At 43.4% G+C, this 14,301-nt stretch overlaps 1 protein-coding gene and 1 long non-coding RNA gene across 5 annotated transcripts; one reads left to right on the top strand and one right to left on the bottom strand.

Annotated features, from left to right (window-relative positions):
- The first annotated feature begins 940 nt into the window (after positions 1-940).
- LOC119278504 lies at positions 941-5,560 on the top strand. 3 transcript variants are annotated; one of them, XR_005137823.1, is made up of 9 exons: positions 941-1,036; positions 1,179-1,256; positions 1,696-1,828; positions 2,263-2,591; positions 2,722-2,828; positions 4,295-4,336; positions 4,433-4,540; positions 4,663-4,857; positions 5,368-5,560. It is a non-coding gene; the product is annotated as an uncharacterized LOC119278504 (long non-coding RNA). The 3 variants fall into 3 exon arrangements; XR_005137824.1 differs by having other exon boundaries at positions 2,241-2,591; XR_005137825.1 differs by lacking the exon at positions 1,179-1,256 and having other exon boundaries at positions 1,018-1,036.
- A 5,460-nt stretch (positions 5,561-11,020) lies between these two features.
- LOC119278502 (nascent polypeptide-associated complex subunit alpha-like protein 1) lies at positions 11,021-13,970 on the bottom strand. Of its 2 annotated transcripts, none has more exons than XM_037559846.1 (4): positions 13,782-13,970; positions 12,683-12,770; positions 11,724-11,803; positions 11,021-11,584 (listed from the first exon to the last, which is right to left on the bottom strand). In XM_037559846.1, the coding sequence occupies exons 1-4, from the start codon at positions 13,842-13,844 to the stop codon at positions 11,249-11,251; spliced, it is 567 nt and encodes a 188-aa protein (XP_037415743.1). In that variant the 5' UTR covers positions 13,845-13,970; the 3' UTR covers positions 11,021-11,248. The 2 variants fall into 2 exon arrangements, with proteins under 2 accessions (XP_037415743.1, XP_037415742.1); XM_037559845.1 differs by having other exon boundaries at positions 11,679-11,803; positions 13,782-13,968.
- Positions 13,971-14,301: the final 331 nt, after the last annotated feature.

Genomic DNA, 14,301 nt, shown 5'->3' with positions numbered 1-14,301 from the left:
CCGCACGATTTCACAGCAACAGGGATTTTTACGCTGCTGTCAAAGTCGTGGCCGTTAGTCCTCTGTGACTCATTTGTTTTGCTTCCTTGTCCATGACGGGTGGGCCTCAAATGTCTACGGGCCCAGTGTATTGGTGCGTCCCGTGTGCGTCCTGGGTGAGAAAGCGAGAGGCGTGGGGCTGGATCGTAGGGCGCGGTGAAAACCTAGCCCCCAATCCCATTCGTCTCCAAGCAGCCAATCCCTCCACTTCTCGAGCCCCGCTCCCCTCCTCCCCTGGTCTCCACTACGCCGCCTCCCCCTCCCCTTCCCTTTTCTCCTCCTGTGCTCTCGCCCGGGCCAAGCCGAGCGACCTCCTGGCCAGCATCTACTCCATCTTGTTCTTCTCCGGCTAAACAGCGGCGAGCCCGCGGATCTGGCGTCCCGGGAGTGGAAGGGGATCTGGCGTCCTGGGAGTGGAAGAAATGAGGAACATCCACCCGATGGGGGAGGAGGTGGCGCCCAGGGAGAGGGGTGGCGGCGGCCCCTCTGCCTACCACCAAGCTCTGGGAGAAACATGGAGGCGGCAGGGAGCATGGGAGCGATAGCGGTGACTGGATGCCAGGAGCTTGACGAGGTCCATGTCGGCAGCACCCTCGCCCTACTGGCAGCGTGGCTGTACAAACGACGCCGGTCGACGGTGGTATGGCACCGCATCCCTCCCCTTTCCCCTCTCCCCTCCTCTTCAAAATATTAGTTGGACCAATTCCCGATAGCCGTCTTCTTTACCCTATTTCAAAATCAGGAAATGCTGGTTCCTAATATGTGATGTTTTCTTTTTAAGGGGCTGGAGAATCAGGAAAGTCCATGATATCTATGCAGGCAAGAATCCCATTGTATTCTTCCCTGGAAAGTTACAATCCCAGTGACAAATAGTATACCTTACATTTTTCTGAAAATCTATCTCCAGATAAATCTTCTTTTCTGGACCGGCTTTGACGTGGCGGAACACAAGGGCTATACGACAGTCAACCATGTCATCGTGTACCAGACAATCAAAGTATGCCAATACTGCAACGAGTGTGTTTTAATATAGTTTTTCCTCTTATTGCTTAGTGAGGATCATGTAGGCAGCTTTATATTGTTCTTTTGGGAGTGTTTTGCAAGTGTTTTTTCTCGAGTAATGAGCTTAATTTACGCAGTTAATGTATGATGGGGCTAAAGAGCTTGCCCAAGGGGAATCCGACTACTCAAAATATGCTATTTTACCTGATAATCAGGTTCGTACGTCCTATTTTGTTCAGTACGTAAGTTACATTTGGGCTGGGCATAAACACCAATATATTGCAACATGAACTTGTTATAGCTGAGGCAGCATTACAATTAACACTCAGAACTAGACTATAATCAACCTTGTTCAGACCTTGCACCTGCTTTAAGCTCTGTTGCAATATTGTGTTTTGCTGCTGTTCCACCGTCATGTGTTTTACTACTTTTCCACCATCATACACGGATATACTTTCAACTGTAGATGATTCAGCCAAATGAAGTATGCAAAGTTTGGTCTCTAACCCGTCCTTTCTATGTATCGCTCCTTCGATTTCCCACAAATCATTGTTCTTCTGATAGCTTAGGAATATATAATCTCTGCTTGTTATTACGCTTGATTTCTTCAGAGAAAGAATACTAACTTTATACGGTGTTCTTCTGATAACTAAGAAATAAGCTAAGAGAGGCGGAACCCGACCCTGATGATAGCCAAAATCAGGCCCCACTCCTCTCTCTCTGGCACCTACTCTTCAGATGGCCAACAACACTTTGCCAGCAACGGCTGCTGTCCAGTTAAGAGCAAGTATGTTTTGTTGTTGAAGCATTATTTGGATTATAGTTACTTCTCTGTTTCTGTGAATAACTACACATGTGTTCTTCTACTTTTCATACTGTCAAATTCTTATCTTTGTACATGGATCCATTAAGAACATTAAATAGACCACCCAGTTCATGTAGGATATTGTCCAATGCCTTCAATTATGCCATGATGTATTCATACAAGGTGATGTTATAACCATATCTAGAGAAGATCACAGACAAGTTTCTCCAGCACTATTGTGTTCACTATGCTCTCCACTGGCATTTCAGCATTATACAGTGTTCTTGTGATAACTGAGAAATATATTGTGGCTGATGTCATGGCAAGGCTACTACAATCCTGACTTTGTCAAGTATAAAGTATTATTGAGATTATGAAGTTTGTTTATTTACAGTGTGCTGCTCTCCTATCTTCAGGAGATTGGAGAAAAACTGTCAAAAATAAGTGTCAGGTTTGATTACCCACCCCTTAACAAAGAAGTCATACAGGGTGTATGAAATCTATGGGAAGATCCATCCATCTAGGTGAAAAGAAGTTCATATTTCTGTAAATGTGTATACTGTCAAGCAACCAGTTTTATTATAAAGAAATGCATCTGTAAGAAACTTACTTGTGTGGAAGTGTGTTGCAAGTTCATCCCCATCCCCCGTCGGACCCAATGTTGTAAGTTAGAATAGTGGGTCTGCGGTTCTTGTTGCTGTTCTGCCGGCCCGCCGCCTCGTGTGCTGCCTTTCTTCCTGCCAAGGTTCTGCCTTCCTTCTCTGACTTTCCATTGTTTTGCTCATTCATATACACCATTTTACTCGCTCTACCTGTGTGTTCTGTGTGTCGTGTTCTGTTTACATTATTATTTTCTTCTCATGCTCTCCTTCAAGCTTATTTTGTGCCAGGATTCTGAAAACGACCAAGGACAAGCAACTCAAGCGAAAGATTGCTTCACTTAATCTGGCGCTGTTATTCTTCTGAAACATGCTAAAGAAAGGTTGGTACTCTTGGGTAAATCCAGCCTTTTTGATTCATTTGTCTATTGTTCTTATCATACAGGGTGTATCCCAAAATTTTAAAAAATATGCCTCTCGGATCAAAATGTTAGTACGTGAACAAATGGTTTAAAAATATAGCCTCTATCAAAAGTTCCCAATGCTTGAGTCGCTGCAGCGTGTATGGTAGCAAGTAAGTACTGCTGGTGCAGAATGGTTGCAACATTGAGCAACTAGCTGGTTTTGGCTATTTTGCAACTGTAATTAGGACTTGATTACTGATGTGTGCCAGTATTAATCTATGTTGGTATTTTTCATACGACCAGCATTAATCTATGTTGTGATGTATGCCAATTCATTGCCGATGGAGTGCCATTTGCCGAAAATATGTGTATCGTTGCACTCTATTGCTTAGGCCTTTAATCAAGTTACTGTGTTGTTGGTTACATCCCTGATAACTAGATTGATACATTGTCGTAAACACATTACACTCCTAAAAACACATCTACTAGGCTTATATGCCCAATCTGTATAGTAGCTAGCTTCATCTTAATTCAGTCTCAACCTTGGTAACAATATTTAAAAATAGCACAAATAGGCCCTCCAAACACCATGCCTGTTGGGCTCTCTTTCCTACCGAGTTAGATGACAACCATTACAGGGTAAATTGGTCATATAATTTCATTTCACACAATATGTGATAGGGCATCTCCTCAGTTTAAACCGTTCTATATATAAGTTCTTCTACTTGTTTTCTTGGCTTACAACATTCTTTTCATATAATTTCATTCCACAGAATATGTGACAGGGCATCTGCTCAGTTTAAACTGTTCTATATATAAGCTATTATACTTGTTTTCTTGACCTGCAACATTTTCTTCATTCTCTTAACATGAAACTCTCTCCGCATTTGGTCTATTGGACACTATATTTTTCATGTGATATGGTATTACCTATCAAAGTCATGTAATCACTAATCAGTGTCGTGGCGCACATCTGCTAGCCTTTGATTTTGGTCTGTCGCCCATGCCATGTATTTTACATGTTCATCTATTTGGGCATTAGTGACACCGGTAGTTAGTAGCCGTGTTAATCAAAATTCTAGAAAAGTGTTACATTAAAACTTGTATGTGAACCGCCTTATGCTAATATTAGTGCTACACGAACTCCAGAATGGTTTATTGATGGTGAATTTCGTGGTGCATCACGGATCGAACCTCCAAGATTTTGTGGCCATATTATGTTGTCTGCAATGTTGTAATTCAGATGCCTTGATTAATACACATGTGAATGGGGGGTGCTAAACCAGTCATTCCCCTTTGAAAACCGATGTTGCCTTGCATACATATGTATTTTGCTGGTCTCGAATCGGAGACCGCTGATAGTATGCTATTTGGTGCTATGTTATTTCAAATGTTGATAAAATTCTATATTTTGCATGATTAGTTCAACCTATTGTTTCTTGCAGATGAGAGGGATCGGCAAAAAAGTTTGAACCTCCTCTTAGAAGGTCGGTGACAATCTTAATGCTTTAGTAAAGACTGTTTAGTGTTTATGATCAAGGAAACATAATGATTTACTTATTCTGTTCTCTTGGCAATCATAGGTTCAAAACGGGACGCGGGCAAGATAGATCTAGGAAAGTTGGTGCGGACGGCTCCGAAGTGGAGCCTAGAAGTGGCGAATTTTCTTAATACCGCTACATTAATCACCTGTCAGTACCTTTCTATTAATATACTTTGTTAATACGTGCTACATCAACCACCTCTACACGCTTTACGTGTTTCTACTTTTTTATTTTGCAACTAACAAAGTGTTCTTTGCTATTGTATTAAGTGAAATTGGCAATAGTGACAACCTAGAGGAAGATGATACCACCGAAAGTGATGTGCCGGTGGATGATATGGACGAATACAACTAGAATATTGCCAAGGCTATTATTGCATCAAGGGCAAGACTTATTACCGATGCTCAGCGCAAAGTCGAATATATGCTCAAGGAAATATGGGTGCCTCCTCCAACGCTACCCATGTGCGTCATTTCCCTTAAATCTATCATTATGATTAAGACTATTGAGCATGCGTTTGCTTCTGATTTTGTGGATTATGGGCGCACAATGAAGTATGGTCGGTAGTAATGATTTATCGCCTTTGAATCTATGTTCAATCATAATATCACTATTTCTGTGTGAAAATGCAGTGTTTACTTCATCTATATCATACTCCCTTTTTACACTAACATAAGACGTTTTTGCAGTTTAAATTGAACTGCAAAAATGTCTTATATTAGTGTACAGAGAGAGTATTTATGTTCTATGGCCATCATCTTTATAAATTACCCTAGCCTAATTACAACAGTTTATAGAAACATGCTTAGAACTATATGAAAACTTGTCTCACATATACCAAATCAAGGTTGCTTATCAGTAACACCCCATTGTTAGCATATGCTTTAGGGCCAAATTGTGTTTCATGTATCTCTCCTATTGCCTTTTTACTATATGATTGAAGTCCATACCTGACATCAAACAATCTTAAACAGATCCATTTGTTAATGATGACTCTGCTTGATGTCGCCGCATACCAGCAGAAGATAAAGCTCAACCATAGATTGGAAGACCGGGGCTATATAGATTGATGTCTAAAACCAATGCAGATCACCCTGCTGAAGAAGGAGAGGAAGTTAGAAATCAGTTTCAGTTTTACAGGTGCAAAATCAACTCATTCCACTGTAATACCGGACATCCAGATGTCCAGGATGGTTATTGTACGTGGTATGTTAGCTTGCCTTTTCTATGTACTTTTCGATCGAGTTAAATTAGTTGCTGCTATCTGTGGTGATTTGCATGAGCATAATACTGCTGTAGAAGACCATGCTAATCAAGCGAATATGCTTCTTCAGGAGAATCAGGATGGATTAGAATGGATTATTTATTACCTTGGTGACAACGTCGGGTGGGCGTTGAATCGTGGACATGTCCCCTATGGATCCAGGCGGCTAGGTGAACAGATGGACCGAGCTCCCTCCTCCGCCCAAGAAGCAACCGGGGAAAGCAGCACCGACGTCCGGAACCTCCTCCGCCCAAGAAGCAGCCGGGGAAAGCAGCACCGACGGCCGGAACCTCCTCCGCCCAAGAAGCAGCCGGGGAAAGCAGCACCGACGGCCGGAACCTCCCCCGCCCAAGAAGCAGCCGGGGAAAGCAGCACCGACGGCCGGAACCTCCTCCGCCCAAGAAGCAGCCGGGGAAAGCAGCACCGATGGCTGGAACCTCCTCGCCCAAGACGGCCAGAACAACACTACGGCGGATCCAAATCGCCAGTCTCCTCTCTCCAGAGCTGAACTGAGTGGCTGCCCCCATGAGAGGACACGCGCACAGCCAAACCCACACACACCAGACACGCGTGGCATGGTGGCTTATCCGGTGGGAGAGTACCACTTGCTCACGCTGAACCATTGTGGCCCACAGCCCCCCGTGAACGTTGTGTCCCACTGCCACTTGCACCCGTATACGTTGTGGCCCACCGGGAAAATGCATATATGAGCGCTTGTAGGTGCCAGCCATCTATTCCAAGGGGAGAAAAAAAATCTATTCCCAAGGAGTTTTTATTTTCTTTTTAAAGGATCTATTATTCTCAGGTACTCCCTCCGTCTCATAATATAAAATAATTTTTGACACTACATCAGTGTTAAAAAACATCTTACATTATGAGACTGAGGGAATATGTTTTATTCACATAAACTAGGACTCAATTATTTTTTTCAAAAATTATCCATATCTATTATCAATGTTCTTTGAAAATACAAATCATATCAAACATAATAAAAATTACATTGCGATTCCAAGACCATCGCATAGCCACTACTGTTGCTGACGCGCCGCTATCGCCGCTCCCCTACGGGATCCGACTTGACCTGGTCAATGATAGCCGAGAAGTCTTCATACATGTGCCCCTTGTTCAATACCTGGAGTCGTAGTTGTCATCATTGAACCCTTGCCTATATCTGAAGCATCTGACACCAAATCCCGCCATATGACGAGAAACCCTAACCTCATCACCCCAAGGAGACGACAGGAATCTACGCCAGAGCTTTGTCGGCTATGTTCAAATGGACGAACTCGAGTAGGATCGGGACATGAAAGACAAACTCGAAGAAGTAGCGCCACCATCCGCTCGAGTGTCGCACCTACGAGGACTAAAAAACGTGACCTAAACTACTAACCGGATCGAAGGCACCGAGATTCCCATTCCCACCACCGGTTGATGGAGCGGCAGAAAAGGGAAGGTGAATCCACGGGCTCGCCAGTGAAGTTTCGAGGGGAGAGTTTGCCCTAGCCACCTAGAGTTTACTCTCCCCGAACAGCAAGTGACAGAACGAAAACACATGTCGGAGCGGTCTCAACCATCCATTCCCAAGGAGTGTTTTTCCTTTTTGAGGGTCTATATTCTCTAAGAGTTTTTATTCATAGAAACAAGTGTGATGTTGCAGAAACAAGCGTGATGATCCGGTCAAAATCATACCCCTCAATTGAACAAGGGAGCTCCTACCCCTATGGAGATTAATGATTTATCTACACAAAAAATATCAGTTATCCAATGCCAATTATTAGGAGTGGTTGTTGTTGTGCTGGTTGTTAGCAAGAAGGTTGGGATCATGCACTACATTTTTTTCCTATGTTCATTGTTTGTGTACCTATCTAATGGCATTTCGAGAATTTTTTCCTCTACAACCTGTAAACTTCGGATTCAGTTTACTGATCTTTGAAAGTCATGTATAACTTGGCAGAAATGTTATCCCTACAAATGCAAACGTTTCTGTTACAAAAGGTTTTACCCTTGATGCTTGAATTTGGACCTTGCACCTTACTTGGGTAACATAGAGCCAAATGGCACATTGTCCAAATACACCTTCAAAACACTTCGGGTTTGACATGGTCTCTATCCTTGATCAAACATAAAGTTACTAAAAAAAGGCAAATATTTCTCCACATGAAGATGGTTTCAAATGGGTCTCTGCGCCATTTGGCGCACCGGGTCATCTAGTTCCAAGAAAGGACCAAAACATCACTCTAAGAAACCACAAATGTAGAATTACATACTACCTTGGACATGAATGACATGCATTTCATTTGAAGACAAAAAATTGGAACAAAGATGCAGGTACCCCAGGTAGCGGGGAACCACAGCTAGACTAGACTCACCCCAGCACTGGTGCTGCCACACCTGCCAGTGACACGGAAACCTCATTGGCCACCAACAATCACTAACTTATTATCTCACTTGGCTATATCATTTAAAAGATAGCTCTGAGTTTTCATTAGACGCGGAACCATTGATATGAGGCACCTTAATATTGAAATTTTTAGTTGTACCAAGTAATATTTTTTGTATGGGGTTAATGAATGGATAGCTAGCTAACGCGCTCACCAACCTTGCAGATGTAAGCATGACCCACCCTATAAAGGATACACTACCTCTATAGTGCCATGCCTATCTTATCAGGACAGTACTAGCACCCAAACTAAGTTGAACGCGGTCGAGACTCTTCGGATAGCAAGAAAACATTACTTACAACAATCAACATGGGTGTAGAAACAGCTCAACATCACACATGCATTTCCAAGCCACTAGGAAATATTAGCGCAATACTAAGACGAGTGGAACAGACCATTGGAGGAGTTATGTTGCTAAGGTTAGTAGGGTAGAGAAATGGAGGGGCCAACTCGGCGGAGAGATATAGAGTGCGGGTGTCGGCTCCCCACAATCTTGTCACCGTAGATGCAGATTACAAGGCTCCTTGACTTTTCAAAGACTACTCGGAGATAATCCTCAATTATCCCATCATTCTATGTAAATTTCCATAATGAAAAATATAGTATATGATCATCAAGTATTCTGAAAATTTTACGGTTTTGAAGGGAGGAGGGTACTGAAAAGTTGTCTCGGCATACAACAATACTTGAAGTTGGGAAGAAATCCAAAAGGTAAAATGACATTTTCAAACACATGGAGAAGCAATGCAACCTGCATTTCAAAACAAAAGTCATAAAGTTATGAAACTGCAAATTTACATTCCCACTAGAACACATAATCAGACATTAAAAGGCCTATAAAACCTACATGCCAATAGTTTGAAACGAAACACGAATAAAACCTCCAATTCAAGATGAGGATCAGGTAAGCATTCTTGATACAAGTCTACCCTTCTACCATTGCACCAAACACTGACAAAACTCTTGAAGATTTGTGGGTTCGATCAAGAGGCTTGCTGCCCAATATTTACATAAAAGGTTGTCACATGCTCGTGATCTCGGTTGCATGGATTCTTTGGAAACAGAGGAACGCTTGAGTGGTTGGTAATATGCATCAACGGATCAATGAGGTTACCTCACTCTACCATTTATTGGATTGATTCCACCGATAGAAGTTGGCCATGGAGGTGGGGAGTCAAATCTTAAAGAGTAACTAGTGTGTGCTTGTGTGCGTGTGTGCACGTGCGCTCTAGCCCATTGACGGTAATGGGGATGAGCTTCTTGTAAAAACCTTTTGCTTCCTTCTATTAAAATATGTTACACCAATGGAGACGCTAAAAACACGATGACAGAACTGAAGGCTCCAGACCCGCCAACGACAAATGCTAACTACAAGTTTCACCTAGCAAGCACCATCATGTTAAGATTTTCTATTGTGCAAGATGGTATGTTGAATTCGGCTTGGAGTTAATTGACACGGGGATAAGATTTACAAAGGAAAACAGAGGCTACAAAGAAGAAAGAATGGATTAGGCTATTCTATCAATGCAAAGATGGATGGCATGTCATTTCCAGCCTCCACTTGCCACTGAAATTAAGGCTCGGGAACGAAGTAGACTCTAGGACTTGGGCACAAAATTAATGGATGGGTAGCTAATGTGCTCACCAACCTTCCTCTGTGTAAGCATGGTCGAAGCTTATAAAGGATGCACTGCTCTCTATATTCCCTTTGTAGCCTCTAACTATGTTATAGGGATAGTGCTAGTAGCCAAACAAACACGAACAAAGTCGAGGCTCCTGAGCAAGAGAGTGCAGTGACAATAAATAATGTGTTGGACCAATGCAATCCTTTATGACATATGAATGGGAGGCATATGGAAACACATCATCTCAAAGAATCATATGTTTCTTAGCCAAGAGCAGTAACGAAGTATTTGCGAGGAGGAAAGGCATGGGCAGCACTAATGTATTCACACAAGATATTGCGGTATGAGTTAAAACCACTCCATGGCCAGATAGCCACATACAGAAACTAAAAGTGGACCAGAAATTGCAAGTTGTACAAACTGGATGAAGGATGAAACAATTTTTTGCCTCTCTTCCCTCTCAACTGCAACCACGCCTCATGAAGACCTAGGGTTTATGTGCATTCAGGATCGAGACCTAGATTTTTACAATACGCGAGCAAAGAGGGAGAATGCGGACAGGGAGTGTACCTACCCATAGGACGATGCATCAATGGTCGCTGGAATCGCAGTGCCGCTCCTAGCCAACAGCTGGTGGGGGTGCATAAGGTAGTCGAGGCTTGAGAGAGGGGCGCACGAGGCAAGACGAATGGACAGAGGGAACGGGCAAGAAAAATGGGCGGAACCGAACCAGCAGAAGACATAGAAAGTCACACAGCACAAAAAGCAGGCAGGCAACCAGCACAGTTATATTCTTTCAAGTAATACAATCACAACTCAGCGTCGAAACTGAAAAGGAAAAACAACGCATTTGCACGAATCAGACCAAACACGACCTAGCCAGAAATTTGGTAGAAATTTTGTTACCCGTTAAGTTAGAACATTGGTAGAAAAACGAATTAGGGTTCACAAAAAGGTATTATTATGACAAAAAACTTGGCAACTATCCATTTATAAATCCATGTTTTAGTCATAGCACAGAACTTTGATAAGCTACACTTTGGTCAAGATCCAAACATATCCCAGGACTTGTGAAGGTGTTCCTCTTGTCAGCGACAGCAAATCCTCGCCGGCAAAGCTGCAACACAACAATGACAGACTCCAGCTCTATCGCAAGATGAAGGAGCCCACTTATTTTGATCCATGTGGCCAAACAAACAGGAAATTCATCTCAAAATCTCACAGTTGCTGTAATCTGGAATAAAATTCAAAAGCTAACTAGAACGAACATATTGTCTCAAAACAGAGTGACATGCAGTTGTAGCAAAATTTGGCACAGTCGAATCAGATATTTCCCATAAAGAGCAAGCAGTTTGTGATCATCAGATGTTTAAAACGCCAACGAAACCTACATCCCAGTGCTAGTTTCAACAGAGAGACAGAACCTCCAATCCCGCAACTGCAACATTCAAGATGGCATACCAAAAGATTGCTTTGCTATCCAAGACCCTATTATCAGGACACAATTCCACCTTTGGGCACCTACCTAGTTAGTCAACTCCATGATGGCGCTGACGATGTCACCGCCCGCAGCCTTGAGCGCCTTCACGGCCCTGGATCTCGGCACGGAGGCCTGCATCATCACGAGCTCAACGTCCTTCTTGTCAACACCAGTCTCATCAACCTCCTCGTCGTCATGGGCTGCTGCCATGGACGGCTCGCCCTTCAAGATGACGCTGCTTGGGCTCGGCGCCTTGAACTGCTCCGCCGCTTGTGAATGCAGCTGAGTGCTCAGGTCCTCAATCTTGGCCTCCCCGAACATGACGTAGGTATCTGAGTTTGAGCTCTTGAAGACATCTGGCTTGGAGAGGACAAACATAACCTGCAATTGTGTGGAGAAGTTAAGAAAATGCAACAACCAACAGCATATAATTATGCTACAGGGAACAATGGCATGAAGTGGCAAAGATGCTCACGCTCTTGTTCTTCTTGATAGTTACACGGCTCACACCAGTAATGACCTTCATGCCAAGCTTCTCCATGGCTTTCCTGCTCTTCTTCTCACTCCTACTCTGCCTAGATCTTCCACTAGCATCACCTCCTAGTGCCAGAAAGCACAGACGCACAATGTCAGATTTTCAAAATTTTGCACAAGACCAGAATTCTACAACACCAAACATAGTTCACTTCATGGATTATTATCTGTAATAATTGGAAATGGCAAGTGTGACATTCATACAACACCAAACTTTTCTCAAGCAAGACTGAACAGAAACTGTGACTGCGATCAAGCCTTCTTGTTACACATTATCGAGTTTTGAATTTTGAACAAGATATACCTCTTAGGGTAAGGTGCAAAGCATTAGCTACTTGTATAATGGAAATTCCAGCATCAGTTCATACTTAATGCATTGAAATGGTTCACCTAGTACGATTATACTTGCAAAAGCAAGATTTTACATTCATGATTTGCTCCTATATGAAAGTAAATGCTATAGTTGAACATTCATGTATATGTTAATGCAGGTTGAAATTGATACAAGGTGCCACCTCAGTACAGAACTAAATAATTCAGGCATAAGTGAATATGATATGATTCCAAAGAATTGAGAATATAAACCACAAAGGCATAGTGATGGTACAGAAAGAACAGAATATTAGAGAGTACAAACTGGTCAGTGCCTAATCTTCAGGTCAAAGTGAACCAATATAGGTAAGTACAGAGCTTGTATCATTGAGGAACAGATCAGAAACAATTTCTTTATTATGGAAATGCCAAAATTTAGCCCAATAGAAACAAATCCATTGATTCAGGAGTTGAATAAGCAACGTTTAGTTTAAAATTTGGGTATGGGCAATAACTTCTCATGTTTAAATTTATATTGGAACTTAGAAGGCAGCATTACAATATGAAATGGGCTTATCTGTAACTAAGTGGCTACTTGAACTGAATAGAAGGAACAGCAGAATTTCATCATACCCGCAACGTCATCGTCATCTTTTTCATCCTCATCCTCATCATCGTCTTCATCGTCGTCATCATCATCCTCAACGATAGGCTCATCTATCTGAGAGTGTGCATTACAAATATCATATAACTTGAACGTCAAAGTATTAAACACTCAGTAGCACTCCCTCAGAACAGAGGATATGCAGAGGAGGGGAAAGCAGAGTTAGCCACATTCAGAAATGAAAAAACAGTAAATGGTTTACCCACAGTATTATCTTTCCAGCATGATGATGTGAGTACATTCTAAGTAGCATCAGCACAAGATAGACAGAAATGAACTCCAAAAGCAAAAAAGAGGAAGAGTATGTGCATTACAAGGAACAGTTGTCTGCATTGACAACAGAAGCTGTGCTCACAAATTTATATTGTTGGTACAGGAAATATGCCATACATCATATAAGCATACACAATTGCACACATGATACTTAGATCACAACTGATTTCCAAAGCTAATTAACAAAGGAAGTCACATTTCTACTGTAGCAATCGCCAAAGGTGACTGATTTATCCATGCTGGCTTAAAATTCCTTTCAGATTTGGATCGACAAGACAAAGCAGCAGCATTTCAGATTGCAGCACTAGAGATCTCCCAGAAAGGGAACCACAAACCGTACATAACAAGGGCAACTGACAAACAAGTCACAACCCACAAGGCCTAAAACAACAAAGACCAAAGGATATACTGGCATTACCAGACTCTGAAATTAAACTCGTAGCCGCACAAGTAAGCAAGCACGAATTCCGCACAAGAATAGTGAAACACACCGCGCCTCCAGCTACCACGGCGGAGGTTCACGGAGGCCAGGCCTCGCCTGCTTCTCCGCGAAAAACCAGAGGATGCGCAGAAAGTTGGACAAACGCGCAGGCTGGCCACGGCGCAGCTCTCCGACCAAAGCTGTGCGACCTAGGCGACATCGACGGACGAGATCTAGCGCCCTAGCACCACCACCGCAACGGAACGCGCCGATCCGGGGCCCGAGCAAGCATGGGAGGCGAAGATTTTTGCTCGACACGGCACCAAATCGGAGAGGGGGAGGGGGAGGAAGGGTCGGAATGGAGGGAGGATCACCTCGATGTCGTGGTCCTCGAGCTGGGCGCGGAGCAGCTCCGCCTGCAGCTCGGCGGCGGTCATGGTGGCGGGGCGCGGGGGTAAAACCTTGTCGGAGGGGAAAGTAAAACCCTAGGATGGATTTGGGGAGACGGAGAGGAGAGGAGCGAAGAGAAACTGGGGCGACGGTAGGAGGAAGAGAAGAGACCGGCTTGACTCCTGTGGGGTTTTGGTGCCCTCTGGTGGTCTCCGGTGGGCCTAGACTGGGCCAAGACCCTGCCGTTTGGACCATTGGGGGTACATGGGTCCAACCGGTTTCCTTGGCCCATATTTGCAATGTAGCACAATGCGAGCCCAACTGTGCTCGCCTTGGAGAGCAAGCTTCTGGAGCCTCTGACAATCACCTGGCGCGCTCTCGTTGTCTTAAAAAAAAAGACTTAGCGCGCTCTCAGCCGCCGCCACGTGTCGCGCTCTCAGGACTCCCTCCGGATTTTATTTTTGTATTTTTACGCACGCGTTCTCGGCTTTTCAGATGATATTT

This window comes from Triticum dicoccoides, chromosome 3B (genome assembly GCF_002162155.2).
Source record: "Triticum dicoccoides isolate Atlit2015 ecotype Zavitan chromosome 3B, WEW_v2.0, whole genome shotgun sequence".
Classification (NCBI taxonomy): Eukaryota; Viridiplantae; Streptophyta; class Magnoliopsida; order Poales; family Poaceae; genus Triticum; species Triticum dicoccoides.
This window is presented reverse-complemented; position numbering and strand designations above follow the sequence as displayed.

Coding starts and splice junctions, on each gene's coding strand:
- LOC119278502 (XM_037559845.1), bottom strand. CDS start 13,844: ATGACCGCCGCCGAGCTGCAGGCGGAGCTGCTCCGCGCCCAGCTCGAG. Junction 12,771..13,781: donor TCGAGGACCACGACATCGAG/GTGATCCTCCCT, acceptor GCACACTCTCAG/ATAGATGAGCCTATCGTTGA. Junction 11,585..11,678: donor CTATCAAGAAGAACAAGAGC/GTGAGCATCTTT, acceptor ACACAATTGCAG/GTTATGTTTGTCCTCTCCAA.